This window comes from Clupea harengus, chromosome 16, assembly GCF_900700415.2.
Source record: "Clupea harengus chromosome 16, Ch_v2.0.2, whole genome shotgun sequence".
Classification (NCBI taxonomy): Eukaryota; Metazoa; Chordata; class Actinopteri; order Clupeiformes; family Clupeidae; genus Clupea; species Clupea harengus.
In genome coordinates this window covers 18,119,804-18,139,915 of record NC_045167.1, presented here as the reverse complement: position 1 = coordinate 18,139,915, position 20,112 = coordinate 18,119,804, and the positions used below count along the sequence as shown (strand labels likewise).

The 20,112-nt window shown below is 44.3% G+C and overlaps 1 protein-coding gene across 1 annotated transcript in view; it reads right to left on the bottom strand.

The window, feature by feature from the left end:
• zdhhc17 (zinc finger DHHC-type palmitoyltransferase 17) overlaps nucleotides 1–18,134 on the bottom strand; it is a 31,843-nt gene extending 13,709 nt beyond the window's left edge. Inside the window, exons 1-9 of the mRNA XM_031582301.2 lie at nucleotides 17,973–18,134; nucleotides 9,171–9,274; nucleotides 7,614–7,736; nucleotides 5,496–5,573; nucleotides 3,582–3,726; nucleotides 2,860–2,924; nucleotides 2,409–2,571; nucleotides 1,645–1,770; nucleotides 723–865 (exon numbers count right to left, since the gene is read on the bottom strand). Of these exons, the coding sequence (XP_031438161.1) occupies nucleotides 723–865; nucleotides 1,645–1,770; nucleotides 2,409–2,571; nucleotides 2,860–2,924; nucleotides 3,582–3,726; nucleotides 5,496–5,573; nucleotides 7,614–7,736; nucleotides 9,171–9,274; nucleotides 17,973–18,035 (1,010 nt within the window). The 5' untranslated portion in view covers nucleotides 18,036–18,134. The remainder of the gene's footprint in view (nucleotides 1–722; nucleotides 866–1,644; nucleotides 1,771–2,408; nucleotides 2,572–2,859; nucleotides 2,925–3,581; nucleotides 3,727–5,495; nucleotides 5,574–7,613; nucleotides 7,737–9,170; nucleotides 9,275–17,972) is intronic.
• Between the last annotated feature and the right edge of the window lie 1,978 nt (nucleotides 18,135–20,112).

The window sequence follows — 20,112 nt, the reverse complement described above, 5'->3', positions numbered from 1 at the left end:
GGCGCAATATAAATAAAATTGAATTGAATTGAATATGTGATGTCCTCAAGGCAAAGTACGGGTCGTTGTACATATTTCTTTCCTGACAATTACTGAAGGGAGGTCCAGCTAAACCGAGGCCAGACAGACCCAAAACAAACACGCTACTGTCCTGCTGGGAGAATGTCCCTGATTGGGTCAACAGCACACTTTAGCTGAAACAGTAGCTGTACTTTAAGACCACGGCAGAGGAATCTGACTAAATGCCCTGCTGGGAGGGCCAGGATAATCAATCAACAGTCTGCATAGTGGAAGTAACAACAGGCAGTGTCTATAGGCTCGTCCAAGAATGTGATTCCCAGCACCAGCCTATGCTGACAGCAGTGAGGAAACACTCCCTTCGAACATGAACAAACACTAAGCACTACTCTGAAGGAGGGTGTGATGGAAAAGGGGCTTGTGTAGAGTCCTCTGTGGTCAAAGGACTCCCACAGCTCGACACAGGTGGCTAACGTGAGCGTAGCGAGAGCCAGAGCAGGGAGTGCCTATGAAATCTGGCCTCCACGGCGGGACCAGATGGACAAACTGGAGGAGGGATCAGTGTGTAGAGAGCGAGGGAGGGAGATAGTAGGAATGTGTGATGTGTGTGTGTGTGTGTGTGTTTGTGTATGTATGTGTGTTTGGGTGTGTGTGTTTGTGTATGTATGTGTGTTTGGGTGTGTGTGTGTGTGTGTGTGTCGTACTTGGAGAGGAACTGCACAGCGATCCACACCCCAGCATACATGAGGCCCTTGATGAGCCAGGAGTCGATGTCCAGGTTGGCAATGAAGCCCACCAGCCAGATGACCAGGAAGGGGGTCCCCAGCATCACCTTCTGCCTGAACTCCTGCAGGACAACCAGGGGAGAGAAGAGGGAGGAAGAGTGGAAAAGAGAGAGATCGAAGAAGAAGAACGGGCCATGAGAAAAGGTCTGAACTACACATGAAAGGAGAAAAGAAAAATACACTCTGTAGATGCAGACAACACAAATGAGAGGCTCCTCGATTGTTAACAGATGGCGCAGAAAAACGCAGACTGCTTTTTTTTTAGCAGGCAGCTAGTGGTTAGGAGTGTGGTGACCATGTCAAAAGCTCTACTTTGGACAAATTTCTCCTCAGGCGACAGCACCAAACAGCCCCGGGGCCTAATCACCACTGCCGTCCCCAATGTGAGTTCCCGCAAACAAAACACCACGCGGGACTAAATTGAACGTTAGCCGCTTCATCATCAACTGCCAAGGTAGCAATTTCCTCCAGACAGGCTTGTTCTTTCAAGTTAAGTTAAGGCCTTTTTGTGCCTTTTAAGACAGGTGGCTCTGGACTCTAAAAGCAGACTTAGTTGAGGAAGAGGACCGCATCTACATGAAAGGGGCCTATTAAATACTCCAGCCCCAAGCCTTTGGGTACACGGAGGAAACTCTGAGTGTCGAGGGAGCGCTATATTCCAGATGTCTGCGTGGTTTGTTTGTTGGGACATGCTAGTGTCTTCATAAAATCCACAGGCAAACAGATTCTCCTGACATTTACATAACAAGTCGCTCTCTAAAACAAACTCAAAGAATGGCTGCATTATAATGACAGAAAGAAGGATGGATAGAAATAGGGTGAAAGAGAGAGAGGAGCAGACCTTGTCCATCTTGAGTCTCTTCAGGTATGACGGGCTGTCGTAGCCCCTGGCTTGCCGGGCCTCCTGTAAGTGGTTGATCATCCAGACGTTTTTCCTCTGTTTCGCTAGGTCAAGCGGTGTCTCCCCCTGTAGGGCACGCACACGCACACGCACACACGAGCATTAATTAAACACTGACGTACCAAATGGAGAGCGTGATTAAGAGGCATACAAGCTGAGGCTATGGCACTGCCTAAACGGTGAAAGCACCTTGCTCATCAGTTTAAATCTCCATTGTCATAACGTTAACAACTCCTTTCACTGCAATTAGTGAAAATAATAAGCGCTCTGCTTCATTGAGTCATGGCACATGATTTCACATTCCCCTCCTCTCCTTCACCTACTCCAACAGTAACTACACCCCACAAGTGCTTTCATGAATTAAAACTTCAAACCTGCACCCCTCTCACTTAAGGCTACTTAACACATCAATTACAAATAAAGAGATATTGTTTTGCGTAAGTGTACGTTATTACTCGATGCACATACAGTTAAAGTGAGATTATATTAGACATGCATGCAGCAATATGTGCTTATACAAGAAGTAACTAAAACACCAAATGACTACACTGAATTATATTAAGCACATTCTAGCCTCTCCATGTTTTGTTCTAAAAAGACTTGTCTTGCAAAGATTATCTGTGATGACTGACTATCTGTCTGCGATGACTGACTGTCTGTGATGGCTGACTGTCTGTGGTGCTGTGACAGTGGAGACTCCTGACCTTGATGTTCTGGGCGTCCACGTTGGTGTTGGCCTCCAGCAGGAGGCTGATGACTGTGGTGTTGCCGGCCAGCACGGCCCAGTGGAGCGCCGTGTTCTTGTGGTACTTGTCCCCCAGGTTCACCGACACGTTGAAGGTCAGGAGCAGCCGGGTGGGGTCCACACTGGGGAAGCACAGAAGACACAACGATGGGGGAATAATCACAATCACATTCAGACAAACAAACACACCAGACCAGAGACACCATACACGTGAAGGCTCGCTCGCTCTCTCTCTCTCTCTCTCTCTCTCTCTCTCTCTCTCTCTCATGTACTCGCACATGTGCGCACACACACACACACACACACACACACACACACACACACACACACACACACACACACACACACTTCCTAGCATACATACATGCACACACAAAGACCTAAGCTCACCACCGCATCCTCAAACATACCTGTGTGTCCTGTAAGCTGCCCACATGAGGGGCGTCATGCCATTCTGATCCATCATGTCTACGTCCTATGAAGGAACAGAAGACAAACCAACGTGAGACACAATGACTTAAGACACAAGTTAAGGGTAAGAGAACTAACACCTCATGGAGAAGCTGCAGTGCTCCACATCTCCTGTGCACACAGGTAGTGTACTACCCCCTGGTGGAGCATCCCCTAAACAACACCCTCTTGGAACACCCCTGTTTTAGGTCAGCGGTTCGCAATCCTGCCCCCGTCCCTTTCCCATCTGACCCTCCGCTGCTGCCCCGATTGGCATTGCCAGCGGCACAACTGAACAGGCCTGATTTAGCTCTAACAAAGAGCGTTTTAATTACACTGATGTCAGTCAAGTGTGCTTAGAGCAGGGACACATGAAAGATACGGCAGGCAGGGGGGTCTCGGGGGAAGCAGGACTGAGAAAACGTATTCTAGATCATTCCCTAGGACTGTGCAGAGACATTGCATATCAGTCCCTTGGCAATGAGGTAAGCCACAAAAGAAGTGTTCTGCAATGGATACTAATGAAGGTATAAATGCATGTTATGCCTGTCATTTATTTAACAATAATGTAACGACCTGTATTGAACAAAATGCGTCCCCATTGGTTAATGTAGTTCCTATTCCAGGTTTGACACAAAAGAAAGAGGTGTTGGGGACAGGATTGTCCAGAGATATTCCATACCTGGCCCTTGGCAATGAGGTAGGCCACAATAGAAGTGTGTCCAAACTGGGCCGCCAGGTGAACACAGCTGCAGCCCTCCCCGTCAATGAGGGAGGGGTCGGACCCATACTTTAGCAACTGCACCACCATGGAGAGGTGGCCCTGTCTACATATGGGAGAAGGGGAGGAGGGGGATAAGAGTAACATTAACATGGAGTGAGTGGCAGAGGCAGAGACAAAGAGGACATATAAGAGCAAGAAAGAGACACAAAACTAAGCCACTTAAAAGAGAAATGGGAGAGAAAACAAAAGAGAGACATGACAGAGGGAGGAGTGGGAGCTCAGGAGGGGGGGAACACGACAGTGAGAAAGAGGCTTAACAAAGGCAAGGCTAGAAGACGCTGCACAGTACACAATCCTGCCAACAAAAATAAAAGTAGGACACAGTCTTCAAGCATAAGCATTTTTCTCAAAAAAGAAAAGAAAAAGAAAAAAAGATTCTCTGCAGGCTGCACATCTGGGCCCGTATTCACAAAGCCTCTTCAGGCTAAAAGTAGCTCCTAACTTTCCCATTTAGAAGACACAGAAATAAGGGCCGCATCAGTCCTGTTTGGGAATTCTAACCTTAAACCAACTCACTGAGACCAACTCTCAAATGAACGACAAAATGGCAATTTCTATCATTCCACGTTACAACATTTTGTAGTGGAAAAGCAGAATTACTGTAAAAGATACCGTCTTAATCATGTGTGTAAAAGAGACAGTAAAATTAAATGAACTCCTGTCTACACAAACATGCCATCATACAGATGCGTTTTGAAGGATTTTGTACTAAATTACCCTGCCACGGTGGGTAGCATGTTCCGTTATTATTCATTGTGTAGCCCGACACTTATTTATTTATGAAGCTACAAAGCGCATGCCTACTCACCGGCACAGACCTGTCACTCATCAAAAAAACACACTGAGTTAATTGAAAGCAAGCTTGTCTATGAGACTTGACGTCAGCCATAGCCACAGAGTCTTTCTCTTAGCTTAGGAATTCTTGCTTTTCTGAAGTCAAAGCTGGTCTTTTAGGGCGTCTTAGGAATACTCGAAGTGACAAGATATAATGCTTTGTGAATACGGGCCCCAAAATCCCCAATTCATTCAAGGGGATTTGGTGTTTCCGACTCTCCTTTAGGTACCGCAAGAGTGTCCAGCACCATCCTCAACACTGTGACTGGCCACGCTCAACAGCAGACAGCTTCCCTTGGAGCAGGATGCACCCAATCAATACGGCAGTGACCACTCATTATGTGGCATTAGATAAGGCAAACCTCACTGTGCAAACCAGAATGCTCTTTGCAAAGGTCACAAGGGCATGACTGATGGAGTGGGGTTGGAGGTGGAGGTGGGGGTGGTTAGACCCTCCACCCACATGGGGCATCAATAATGTATATCGGTCACTGCTGGGGGGATGGGGGTCAGGGGGCCTGGGGTGGCTGATATTACTGCGCCCCCGCCCCCCCCTTACAAAGGACACTGACTGGATTAAGTGTTTCCACATGGATCTGATTACTGTATATCTGTCTGAGTGAGTGAGTGTGTTGTGTGTGCGTGTGAGTGGATGAGTGTGTGATAGTGAGAAATTAAGAAAAAGACCTGATTGTTTTACAAAGGTCTTGCTAGCTGCCTGAAGGATGCAGCTGCACAGCTCTTTTTCAAAATAAGAAGGGATGTACCTACCCTGAACCCACAGTGGGATCAGCAATCATTTGCATTGTCAATGTGTATGAAATCAACATGTACAACTATGTCCCTCCGTGTCTAGAAATTGCGGACGATAAGCTTCAGAATCATTCTTGAGTGAATTGAAGTCAACAGTGAAATCTTCATGTATCCGAATACATAGAGCACACCGGTGCTTTCAAACAATACAATACCCAGTCTTACCTGGTGGCCCAGTGCAATGGTGTGGAGTTGAGGTCACCTCCAAGCTGGTCAACTAAACCACCTTTAGATATGTAGTACCTGCAGGGACACAGACACACACACACACACACACACAGACACACACACACACACAGGGAAGGAGTGAGTGTGAATACTAAGCAACATGATGATCCCCTCTAAACCTGTCTGATGACAAGAACAGATTTGCGAGACTTTGTTCAATCAGTACAATGACTGCCCTAAAAAGACTAGAATTATATTAAATCATAAAAAAGGAACCAGGCCCCAAAACACCTGAACAAACACACAACATGTTAGACCATCCTTCCTTCACAGGATTGAGTATTACTACAGTTACTACAGGTCTTTCTATTTAAACATGTCTACAGCAGTTAAACCAGAACATGACTTGTGGTTTCCTTTGCTCTGCCCAAACGGCTCTACATCCCCTCCAGGAGGGAACACACTCACACACACGCTCACACACACACACACACACACACGCTCACACGCACGCACACGCACACACTCACACAGGTGCCAGCAGGATGTACCAGCAGAGGATATGACAGATTCACTTCCCCCGGCCTCTCTCTTGCCTATCCCACACGCAAGCAGACACACACACACACACACACACACACACACACACACACACACGTGCTCACACACACACATACACACTCACACAATGGGGGGCTTGCATGGTAATTTATGTCTCTGCAATTTGGTTCATCTCTGAATCGAGCTAGACCGTACCACTGCACCAGAGCACTGCAGCAGATTACACAGAAATTGTCTGGAATAAGTGTGCCTGCGTGCGTGCATGTGTGTGTGTATTGTGTAAGTCCTTTTGTGTGTGTGTGCGCGTGTGTGTGCGTGCGCACACTGTGCAGGGTTTCTGCATATATGAATTTCCATTTCATTATTTAGGAGTGTTACTAAAAATGAATGAATGACAAAATGGCTTCTGCATACAGATGTTAATCTCAGGCAAGATATAATATTCTGAATAACAACCCTGATAGAATTGAGAGGGGGCATTGTCAGTTGAAACGGCTAAAATCTAATTTGATTATTAATAGAAGAGAACAAAGTTGGTGAAGGTGATACAATCACCCTTCAGTCACAAATGGAACCAATCCCGACTTTGAGACAGAAGACCTTCAGGCCCTCAGAACATCAAAAAGCTTAGGTCATACAAGTGTCTGCGAGTGTTTGTCTCTGCTATGAAGGCATCTGCATGTATTTGTATCTGACATTTAACATATTTTTCTTTATTCATTCATAATTGTGTACATTTTGTAAGAAATTACAGTATATCCTGTGAATGAACATGAGATTCATGATCAAGCAGCTGCTGTGACCACCAAAGGTTGGCCAGCATAATATTCAAAATGGTAATCTTATCCTGGTAACAAAAGAAAGGTCCCCACACTGGTATTGCGGAGACACCTTGGGGTCAGGAAGCAAACTGAGGTGTGAGTGACTGCAACTAATCATAGTATGGGAATGAGAACCATCTCAGGCAGCAGGTCAGAGACACCCGATTATCATACAGAACAACAAAAGGTTGCCAGATCTGTCTGCATTAGAAGCCTAGCTCATGTACATTAAAAGCCTAGGAAGTGTCTTAAACAGTATATATGGCTAGAGTTGGAGATGCTTGTTGTTCAGATCTGCACTGCTGAATCCGGAGTGGCTTCCACGTGCTTTGTTACTGCACTTTACTGGAATAAAGACAGATTGCTGCATCAACCACAGAAGAAACTTCCCTTTCCTTACAATTTCAAGGCCAAAAGGGTTCAAACTAAGGCCATCAAATATCTGAAAGGGAGAGGAACTGGTAAACTCATCTTTTCATCAGGCTTTCAGAATTACATCAGCATAGATTTAGGAGTGTTTTCCCCCCCCCCCTCTATCTGGCAACAAACACCACTGCACCTTTAAGCTCTGCTAATGCCACACTCTAAATGCCAGCACACTTGTCTGGCTCCGAGCCTCCCTGTAGTGGAGCCACAGGGGCTCAGTCCTCACAGTAAACACAAACACAGTCTGTGTGCTCCTGACTGGGGCGAGTGGGTCTGACCCCGTGAGTGGTTCTGCGGCGTGACTCACTTGACCAGGTCTATCCTGTTGTTGATGGCCGCCCAGTGCAGAAGTGTGACGTTCTCTTTGTCCGGCTGACGCACATCGTAGCCCGCCTCAACCAGCTCTCGGCATCGCTCGAAGATCCCGTACCTGAGCGGGCAAGGGAGAGGTCAGAGGTCAACCTGATATGTCATACGTCATTTACAAACAAACAAACCCACACACACATACACAAACCTAACACACAAATGTCCATGGAAGTGTGATAAAACTTTAAACACAAAACACCCCCCCTTCAGCCTCTGTATCAAATACATTACTGACTCTCTGCCGAGGACATAAAAGATGGTGATTTGGTCTTTCTAATCTGAGCTGAGGTTAAAGAGATTAACAACAATATTGAACCGGTTGACTAGACCACACACACATCAACACACGACAGCCACATAAAGTGACATATGCGTGGGATTTTTATTGGCTACCCCTGGGAGCCATAGCATGCACGGAGGCCAATGGATATGTGTGTGTGTGTGTGTGTGTGTGTGTGTGTGTGTGTGTGTGTGTGTGTGTCTCGGATGGAGAGGCTGTTTGTACTGACAGCAAAACATTTCAGAATGTAATGCAGGGACCTGCTGACGGGAAATGGGTGAATGACTTCTGGTGTAGAGGAAATGGGTCTGGCAGGTGTTTGTGTGTGAGTGTGAGTGTGTGTGTGTGTGAGTGAGAGAGAGATAGAGTGAGGGACACACAGCATCTCCTGAAATGACAGAGCAGCTGATGAGGTCCGCTGCAGGTTAGCTATTAGCTTCTCGCCTGGCAGCACATTGTGCCCTTACACCCAGATACACTAACAAGCCTTGGGAAGATCAGGATCAATCGCTATGCAAAGCTGGAACTGTACTGCGAGAGGAGCATGAACAGTTCAGTTAGACACACACACACACACACACACACATTTGCATGCACAAACACGTCCTTTTTTATTTCCACAGAAATGTCCATGTTTCACGACATCAAAGCAAAGCTTTAGGGTGGCGAGTCTGTATATTTCATGGCAGATCTGTGCAATGGTTGAAACCCTGCAGATTTGGCACTCTGCACTCTGATCTTACAGAGAAATATTGCCAGGCCATTCTGGCTGTATCGTTCCCCTTTTGCACTGACTTTTTTTTGCTAATCAAGATTTGTGTGTTGCAACACCGAGTATGTGCAATCATGAGAAGATTACAAATCTGACTGTGACCGTGGTATACCAAATAATCAAAACAAGCAACTGTGTGTGACCTCATACGGATGAACTGTCTGTTTGGTGACTATTAGGGGTGTTTACATGGCTTTAAAAAAAGCCTAGTCGGTCTTCTCATCGTCCCTCTCATCTCGTATGAAATCATTAGCGGTCATCTGCAGCTACAGGTACGCATAATACCTGCAATACCTTCTACCGAATACCTTCTGTTATTTCAATTATTGAATGCGTAAGAAACCAAAAGATAAGGAGCGACGGTTGTCGGCCCCAAAACATCAGCTATGGTGGTGTGTGGGTGTGTGTGTGTGTGTGTCTTTTCTCTGCCATGTTTCACTCACTGTGTGGCTTTGACGATGTCCCAGGTGCTGTAGTCGTCCACGTGGCTCTTGCGTGCCACGGTCTCGGTGTAGCCATGGTTATAGTGGCTCTGGGGCTTTAGTTCCTGTGGGGGGTGGGGGGTGGAGGGAAGAGGCAAAAGAGCAAACGCTCAACCAATCAGTGACAAGTACCGCTGTGGCCCCCCTGGGAAGGCACCCCAGGAGGGCCAGAGAGACAGACAGACACACAATCACAGAAAAGGGGGTGTATGCCAAGAGAGAGATTCAAAGAGAGAAGGAGTAAAGGAGAGAGAGTGAGAGTTAAAGAGAATAAGAGAGTGAGTGAATGTGTGTGTCTATATGTGTGTGTGCGTGAGAGAGAGAGAGACAGACAGACATACAGACACTGTTGCTCTGCAGTGATACCAGGCGACACAGCCCTTCACTTTCAATCAGTCTCAGTGGGCACTGCCAGGTCACGGGTGATTAGCCCGCTCCCACTGCCGGCTAAAGTCCCTTCCTAACCACCACCCAACATCCGCTCTTACTGACAGACAACCCAGACAAAACAATAACAACATTAATAACAACTAAGGGAAAAGTATTTAGAATTGGTGTTGCCAAAAGGGGCCTATATGTATGAGCAGGAGCACAGGTCCGGTACAAGACCAGCCACAGCATACATTATGTTAGGCTGAAGCAGAAAACTCCACAGTGATGGAGAGGTCACAGCACCACATGCCACCCAGGAAATGACATGTATACATTTCCTGTTGCCATCTTAGTGACCACAGCCAACAGATGTGGACCTGCATGTTCTGAAATGGTGACAGAAGGAGCTGCACCTCTGGGCCTATTTAACATCAAGTGCCATCTCTAAAGGTCTGGGCACTGGGTAATCAAATGGAGCAGGGGAGAAAGTGTGTGTGTGTGTGTGTGTGTCTGTGTGTGTGTGTCTCCAGAGAGATAGGATGAGGGGAGGGATGGCAGATGTCTGATATTTCACCCCCTGATGGACCGGAGGCGGGGAGGAAGCAGCCCCCCCACACCCATCCCCCACTGTAATAGCCAAACCAGTGACCGTGGTTACATGGATTCGAATAACTGCCTTAGTCGGACTGAAATCGCATTATCCGTTTCATGTAAGCACCTTAGTCGGATCGTAGTCGGACCACACATAGTCGGACTAACACCCCTGGATAACTCGATCCGATCCAGTTGATAGTTCGACTATTGCGGCATGTAACGGTGAATTGGATAAGGAACTGGACTTTGCGTCTTTGCGCATGCTCCCTCTCTCCCTGCCAGGTCGTGACCCGGAAGACGAAAGAGGGATAAGTTGTCTCAACTGTTCATACTAATGACACGGTTTTTTATGAATATCCTGCAGACTGTCTCACAAGCTTATTCTTGTTGATTATGAACAAACATAACAGAAGAGGTCCGAAGATATGAGCACCTTTACAACCCCTCCTTAAACACGTATAAGGACGTTCCACATTTTATTTGCTTAAAACAACAGCAGTACTGTCAAATCAGCTGTCACTCGGCTATTACCTGACCAAGGTTCCATGGCAATGTTCCGAAAGGCCATTTTTCCGACAGCCCGCTGTTCCGAAATTGTGAGTACAGCAACGTGAACCACTATTGCCCACATGCACATCCCAATGAATCACACAATCATAAACATATAAATGCCTTTATTTCACAAGCATTAACTTGAATTCAGAATATTATTATACACACATGCATTTGCATCGCGATGATACAAAAATATTTGTATGATTGCCAACGCATGCATGCTTTGTCAGTGCTTGACAAGATCTGCGTAATGTCCTGCGACAATCTGCCGGTGATTTCCTTCGCATGAGTGGTAGCCTACCCCATATTCAAAACCAGAGTAGGCTAAGTTAACAAATATTGCCTAGGAAAAGTTATATGCGTGATAGCCCGGTGAGCGTCTCCGCTCTGCTGTGCAAACGAAATGCTTTGAATGTTTTGTGCCACTTAAAATATTTCTAAATTTTGCCAGGGGGACTATTTTTCGGAATATTGAGATTTCGGAATATCGGGCTTTCGGAACACTGGGCCGTCTCCCCTGACCAATACCTGTCAAACTTGGTGATACTATTCACAACTAATTTGTCCTTCATTTTATCAAATATGATTAAATTTGGTATTGTGCCCGCGAGGCACGCGTGAGTTTAGTTGTGTTCAGTTATCTGGCGCTGAAAAAAACCCACGAATAAGTACTGTTAAATCAGAAAGCAAATCAGCTGTCACTCGGCTATTACCTGACCAATACCTATCAAACTCGGTGATACTATTCACAACTAATATGTCCTTCATTCTATCAAATATGATGAAATTTGGTATTGTGCCCGCGAGGCACGCGTGACTTTAGTTGTGTTCAGTTATCTGGCGCTGAAAAAAACCACGAATTAGTACTGTCAAATCAGAAAGCAAATCAGCTGTCACTCGGCTATTACCTGACCAATACCTATCAAACTCGGTGATACTATTCACAACTAATATGTCCTTCATTCTATCAAATATGATGGAATTTGGTATTGTGGCCGCGAGGCACGCGTGAGTTTAGTTGTGTTCAGTTATTTGGCGCTGCCCTCTAAAGACAGAGACGTGACAGGTGGATCGAGATATTTTCCCGTAAATACCTTTACCTAAATACCTTTATAGACAACATCGATCATACACTCCCATTGCACTCAAACAACGACACTCAAACGAGGAGATATTGTATCAATTAGCCTATTATGTATTGTATTAATTGCACATAGTTCCAGTGGCGCATGCAGCCGTACGCACTGTGCGTACCTTCTGCTACGCGAGAAGAAGAAAAATATATCATGAACGCATATATGTAATAAATGTATTAAAATGGGGAAACTATAAAATCGGAGTACAGACAACTAATGCCCAGCGTTGACGATGCAGATACAGAGCTGGAAACAGCTAAATGAGTTACGCAGTGAACTTTATCAAGCCCTGGAAAGTTCGGCAAATTTCTAGCCAAACATTCATTGCGTCCTGAAGGTCTTGTATCTATCTACGAAAAGACTGACTGGACTTGCTCTCATGAATATTCACACAGATTTGGAAATCGACAGCGAAGAAGTACTAAAACAATTTGATGCAACTGGCAGAAGGGCAATGCGTTTAGGCTGTAACCCATTATTTGCGCGCGTGTGTGAATGTGCGTGCGTTTCTCTCGTCTTTTATCTTTCACCTTTGAATAATGTAACTTATAAACACATCGGCCTGGCAGAAACAAACAAACAAACAAACAAACAACCCAAGAGGCAACACGCATTTCTGGACCGATGAACAGACGCGATTCATGCTCAATCAACTGTTGTTGTTATTGGTAGTGGTGAAGAGGTCAAGCGGAAAGGGCTGCATCACCACTAGTTGTAATAAAAACAGCGCCACCTATCGTATCGGATATGACATGCTTTCGGCCAATGATTCGATTTATTCACTGCCATGTATATTGGGATAATAGCACCTACCCTCGAAAGAAAGCATAGTCCGACTAAGCAAAGATTCGAATTATACCATCATGTAAACACACTGAGTGATTGCCAATTGGTGGCTCTCATTGGACGTGACTGTCTGCATATTGGATCAGGTCCAGTCTTTTTAGCTAAGAATAAAGTCACTAAGCTGTCTAATTAAAACACATCCTTTATTTAGTTTGAGAGACTTCCATTAAACACAAAAAAACAGAAATGACTGCCTTTTGCAGTCAGAGGAAAATAGTTAGGCCACTTTTTTCATGGCAGCGATAGTTATTCTCAACTCAAACGCAGTCAATCTGCTGAAAAACTTTGCCATTTATCCTGCCGTGAAAGAGTGGTGATAGCCATGTTTCGTTTATCTCACCAGTATGCGGGAACACCATGTTCCAAAAAAGACGGGGTCTTGGGGGACCTGTACTGCACAGGCCAGTTTAGGTATCAGAGATATTAGCCAGAGGGGAGAGAGAATGAGCTGCTTCGAGCCAGTGGTGCTGAGACACATCAGCACTCCTTATGTTTTTCTCTCTTTTTTCTGCAAAGATTGCAAAAGCCAGCAGACTGAGCTAAATATCCTGGGAAAGCCAGTCCAATAGCTGGCCTCCGGACAGGCACCCTGGAGAAGACCAAACATAGGCCACCAAGGCTATTACATTCAGAGCCATTCACCTTCATGGTGACTAAATATAATTTGTTTTTAGAAAACCTTCTTTACATACCATTGGTCATAATAGTAGAACATTAAATGAATGAGGTGTGCATATCAGGCCTTTCACTACGGTCTTCAGCTTTGGCTGGGGGCGGTGGACAGAAAATAGCCTATGGGCGCTAGGAAATGTCTTTTATGTTGATGAATCTTTGAATGGGGGGCAAAAAGAGCTGACCATTCTTGGGAAAGAGAGAAAGGGCTGCAGTTTTGAGACAAACTACAGCAACCAACCAAATATTGCATCGACAGCACAAATCAGTTCCTCGACTTTTTTTGTCGATAAAACTGGGAAATCTAAAAAAAAAAAAAAATTCCTTGAGGAGGTTAGTTAGGGTGCTATTCCGGACAAGTTTGCAGCTCATTACTGCATAAAAATGCATTACTCCCGATCCCTACCCTCTCATCAATATTCATGCTCACAGCAGAGCCGGGCAATTATGGCTCCAAAGGCAAAGAGATGAGGGTCCTGCCAACACACACAGAAAGGGGGTGTGAAATACCATAGGCAGATTGCTCAAGATGGTGCTTCGCCCTTTGTGACTTTTGATCAACTTTGACCTTCAGGGTCGGGAGAGAGCAAACACAGTTCCATCCTCCTGCTTTGTGTGTTAAGCCTGCTAACGCTGTAACTGGAAGCCAGTGGCATGGGTTTGTGCACAATTTCAGCCTGTTAATTGGGTGTCAGCTCATTTACCAATCCACTCAGTGTGGTCCTCCATAGTTCAGTGTTCGGACTAAATGATTTAGGATTTCCTGGTCTCTTCTAGTACTACTAGTCCTAGAGTATGTTTAAAGGCAGCCTATAGTATACTCAACCTATAGAAGTATACAAAGAGGCTTAGGGCACCCAAATGGCCAGCAGTGGCCCTAAAAAGAACAGTGGAAGAAGAGCTAAGTTTAGAAAGATACATAATAATGTTTATGACGACTGTAAATGTTTTTTTTTTATGACTTTCTTGAGTATATCTAACTTTCTACATAGAAAGTGTGTTTTTTATTGAGGCTAGCCTAGTTATCCATTTTAGCCAACCAAAATCTGACGAATGCTTGTCCAAAGGGCAACTAGGGATTTCCAAATTTTGCGAGCCTTGCAATCTTCCCTGTGATGAAACGGGGATGAGTGTCATCAGTCATGCAAAAAGCACTGGAAAGGCTTAGCTGATGCCACCACCTGGTAGCCAAGGGAACATGATTGGTACATAATTCACTCAAACAACCATCTCCCTTCATCTCCCACAGGCCAGGCTTGTGAGGAACCAGGCGCGGGGGCAGGACCATCACAGGAACCAGAACTACTACGGAACTGAAGTGCAATCAGCGGCAAGGGTTCATTTTTTTTCAGTGGCTAATTTAATAGCGATGTTCTCTTGTTAACGTCAATTACCGATTTATAGTTCTCACCTGGAAATTTGTGGATTTAAATGGGTTTTGAAGTAGACTGGGTTTGTGGGTAGTGACACAAAGAGAGAGAGAGAGAGATCTGCTGAAGAAATTGAAACAAAAACCTAACCCAAGAAAGGAATATCAAGTGTGTATCTTGCGGTTTGTGCACAGTCCTGTCTAGAAGCTTGAACGTTACTGCTACGCTACACAAACTTGCTTCAGTGTTTGCATTATGCAAATGAATAAATACTCAATCATTAGCATTTTTAATCCAGGCCAACGTCGGTGCTTTTCATCATAACAAGCTGAAGGAAAGACAGTGCGGCTGAAATGAAGGAACAGTTCAAAACAATCAGTGGGATTTGGGAGAGGAATCTCATTGAAATCACTTATATCAAACAACGTTCTTATGAAAAGAATATTGCAGACTCTCTTGTGAGTAGACTCAGCTCACACACAAACAAAATAGTTGGGATATTATGACACATTATTAGAAAGTAGATTAATTTTTCATAAATGGCATAGGAAGGATATCTGGATTGTGTGTGTTGGTTTGAAAGGCCACAATCTTAACCACACATCCGTGGAATAAAATATTTGCTGTTGAAGGGCCAACACCCCATTCAAGATTCCATGCTATTGTAAAGGTTCTGTGTACCATGGGAAATTACATGACTGTCAACTGCTCAGGAAAGGGCCGGGCACTGAACCTGTCTCCTGAGGGACAGAGGGACTGTAGGGCTACATCGAGTTGTTTGTACCCCACGTCCAAAAATTCAGAGAAGGCAGGTGACATATCAGCCGCATTACAGGCCTCTCTGCCTTCTACCTCCGAATTTCAGCTGGGTGTACACTGTGCAGACCAATCAGTTGGGTGTACACTGTGCAGACCTATCAGGTGTACAGTGTGCACTGTGCAGATCTATCAGCTGGGTGTACACTGTGCAGACCAATCAGCTGGGTGTACACTGTGCAGACCTATCAGGTGGGTGTACACTGTGCAGACCAATCAGCTGGGTGTACACTGTGCAGACCTATCAGGTGGGTGTACACTGTGCAGACCTATCAGGTGGGTGTACACTGTGCAGACCTATCAGCTGGGTGTACACTGTGCAGACCTATCAGGTGGGTGTACACTGTGCAGACCTATCAGGTGGGTGTACACTGTGCAGACCAATCAGGTGGGTGTACACTGTGCAGACCTATCAGGTGGGTGTATACTGTGCAGACCTACCAGCTGGGGAAGAGTGAAAGTGCCAGCATGAGGACCCTGCCTTCCCTCTTTGGGTAAAAGGAGGTGCCTTTGCTGTGTTTCAAGTTCCAACAGAACCCACAGCAGTGCTATTTACCACAGCATATCAAAACATAAACCTACCACTTCAGTCTCAGTAAACTCAGTGGATGAGGAATGAGGAAGAATAGAGGTCTCACCATAGGAAAATAGAACAGGTTATTTCCCTTGACATAGACAAGGATGCACTCTGCTCACATCATAGGTATCTAGGGGGTAACATGGCTTTAGTACAAGCTCTTGGTAGACTTACTTTTGAGTCCCCATCCTCTGACTAACTAGGACAAGAATCAAACTGTTTTTCTTTATAATTATTTTGCATGTCAACTCTGTGCCCTCAGAACTAATTCCACAAGGGTGGCCTAAGGCACAAAGGCAAAGGTTTAGGGTTTCACCATCTACAAGAGGCAAGCTGTTCCTTCTTTGTGACACACGATTGTCAGTTACAGCAGTTGAAGCTGCAACAATCATTTACATAAGATAACACGGAGTTCTGCTGACCATGTCATCCACTCCCACCACAAGCTGCAACATCTGGCCTCTACAAACTAAGCAGTGTTTCTTTTGGTCTACCTTCAACCTCCTCTGGAACACAGAGCCCCTGAAGTCTAAATCAGCATTATATTTTGATTTGAAAGTGAACAACGTGAATACCTCACAGAATTGAAGGATATCAGTTACAATTTCCTTGTAGGGCCTCAATCTCATGCTTCAATCGTCATATCCCTTAAAGTCACTGAGTGAGTAAGACTGGTGAAACTGGTATGAAACATGCTTGGCAGCGTATTTGAATAATACTGACAAGAATGGTGAAAGTCATGTGTTAATAATTTATCTCCAAAACATGTGATACGCAATTTAGATGCATCATTATCAAGTAAGGTATTCTTAATACCTTGAATGTATTGGTGTTAACAGGTATGGGCGAATGCACAAATTGCTGGTGTAATTCCAGGTTTTCATTTGCTACCTCACTTGCCTGTAACACGAATACATCCTTTCGTGAACGTCAATGACATGTCTTTCAGAGCAAAGAAGGTTTGTCTTATATCCAAAAACAAAAGCTTAAGATAACAATGCAGATAACGGACACCATGACAGTTATCATCTACACAAGCTGCTAACCTTCAAACAGTTTGTTACAAGCTCAAATTAGTTTTGTTTTTCTGGACACTGTTCGCAGGGACAGTAGTTGTCAACAAAATCGCCTCAATCAACGAGAACAGGCCACTAATATTACCTGTTATGAACACACACTTGGTGGCATAATATAGCTAGGATAACAAACTAATGTTAGCCTTCACCCAAGAGATTTAACTACATCTGTCTTTACTTCTGACAACATCAAATCTCATTCAAAATATACCCTTTTCTTAACAAATAATCTCATGCACTAAACGCAATTATTGGTTAGTAAGGTTAATTTATCCATGATTGTGCTGGACCATCACATTAACCGTGTCAAGACGATATCAGCTAACAGTTTCTAGCTAGTTAGCTCTTTTATGGAGTCAAGGCGAACGTAGCTAGCTAATATTAGCTAACGTTGTAAATAGAACACTGACTAAACAAACCTGGTGTAGATGTCAGCTTAACTTTAAAAACGAAACATTTAGCTATTTTATTGTAGGTCTGTTGAACGTGTACCCTGCAATAAAATCAGATAATGAAGGCTAACGGCTGAAGTGCTATATATCCAGTGCTAAAGTGAGCTAGCTGGCTAACATGCTATTACGCAGTAGGGGGAACCTGACAGATACAATTGGAACTGCCCTCTCTTGCGGGGCTTTTCGTGCTTGAATGTGATGTACAATGCCATTTACTCTGAAACCTTAACAAAAATATGCATTGGGACACTCTCTAATAGCATGAACCAACATATCATTAACGGTCGATTTTGTTACCTCTGGATGGAGAATAGGGACACAACCAGCTTCTTTCTCATAATCATCCATAGCGTCAGCCATCTTGGTGGTCAACCTCGCCGAGCATTCTGGGAAGCAAGGTTCTTGCAGAAACAAACAGGACAGGAGGAGGGGGATGCTTTCTGCAAACCGATGCAAAACAGTGCTAACCAATCTGCCATTCTGTAGTGCACATGTCAATGGGATGTGTCCACGGCAAAGGCATTACGTCATCTTCATTTTTTCATATCATATAGTTCCACGGAATCATCTGGCCCATTGACATAATTGTCGAGGCTACTCCTCGCATTTGTTTGAACGCATTTCTCTGGTAAGTTGTTTACTTATCTCTAAATATGATAAACATGATGAAGGATGGTGGCGGCCTATCACAAAACAAAACCAGTGTGGGCCTGTTACTGTTATACATCTGAAGGACACTCATCACGTATAGGCCTATCGAGCTGTCAATGTTGATATTTACAATTTTTCACAATAGCTTACACACGTTTTCCAAAACGGTCTCATTTTTTCTAAAGTCTACACACAATTCACAAAATTGCACACAGAAAATGCAGAACACCTCATATGTCCTGCAAAATGAAACACTGATTTCAAATCAAAATTTTGTTTCGAATGGCAAACACACCAATTGATATGGCAATACTTTTTAAATCACTAAATACACACTATGTGTGTGATAAATCTGAAACTCTCCTGTCTTTCTCAGGCTTATGCCTTTTGATGTTACGGTGTTACAGTGCACTTCATAGAGCAGTCTGACAAAACCAGTTAGAATAGATGTGTAAACACTCAAATACAGTACCTTAACAAATTTCAGTTATTTTTCCTCCGTTCTCCAAAACACTGTGCATAGACAGTGCGCCTTTTGCATTTTCAATGTTAGAATGTAGAAAATACAAAATAGTTCGCTAAAAAGGTCCATTATAACAAACTGAAATGAATTTAATAAAAAAAATGCAAGGCCTTTATAACTGTGGTTGTAACTATGACAACAACTTTTTTTAGAGTGCATTACCAAAACTGTGTTTCAAAGTATTCAGTAACACATTTTTGTGTAAGTGCTCTACCATTGAGCCTAGCTCTTTGGCGTTGCGGTCACAGTGCACATTTGGTACCCTAAAGGCCGGGTGGCTGCTCTCTCCCTTCGCTACAAATGGCCCAGTATGTTAATTGTATAAAGGGTAATTGTCTCAGTAGGTTGACCCCTGTGTGAGGGACTCCTGAGATGGGTGACGCACTAGTGCAGGGGTCGGGAACCTTTTTTGCCTGGAGAGCCACTTTTACCTTTTTTCTTTTTCTTTTTTTTTATCTCAGAAGAGCCACAAAAAGACGATTACAAGAAAAAGTTTGGATATTTAACTAACAGTTACTTTTATTCAACAGAGTTTTTAAAATACATTTTCTACTAGTTTTATGGTTAAGTTATGGTACTAGTAACTTGAAATGTAAATGGCAATGGGAAATGACCGAAGTTAACAACGTTAACAACACAACCCTCGAAATTGAACATTAGGCCTACCAGAGATTAATGCGACTTCTGGTGCTGCATAAGACTTGATGATGGCCTTGTAGTCTGGCTCATATTCAGTGAGGTGAAGCTTCATGCAAGCATTGAGGCTTTCATCATTCCTTCCAGCTGATCGTTCAGTGATTTGAACTTGCCCACCCAGATGTCAGAAGAGGTCAGGTCGGCAACCTCCATTTCGAAATCGCTGATAGAAACATTAGGGATGCACGATACGTTTTTTTCCTTTTCGACATTTTTCTCTATCAACTTTAACAATGAAAGTTTTCTCGTTGACGGAAATGTAGGGAAATCTGTGATTTTGTTTGATATTGGCATGGCAACCAGCCGCGAATGTAACAATATTGTGCAGGCTATGGTTACGTGAGTCAAGTGAGGTGGGTAGTTAAATTAAATCACTCAGATAGACCTACGTATTTGCGTAATTGTAATTTTAATATAAGTAGTATTGACTGTTATTTTAGCCTTCTACTAGGCTTAGGCTGATCCCTTGATTACACGTTTTTTCCCCGTATTGTTCTCCAACCCATTTCGTTCGAGAGCCCCGGCCGTCAGCAAAAGAGCCAGTGGTGGCTCGCGAGCCACAGGTTC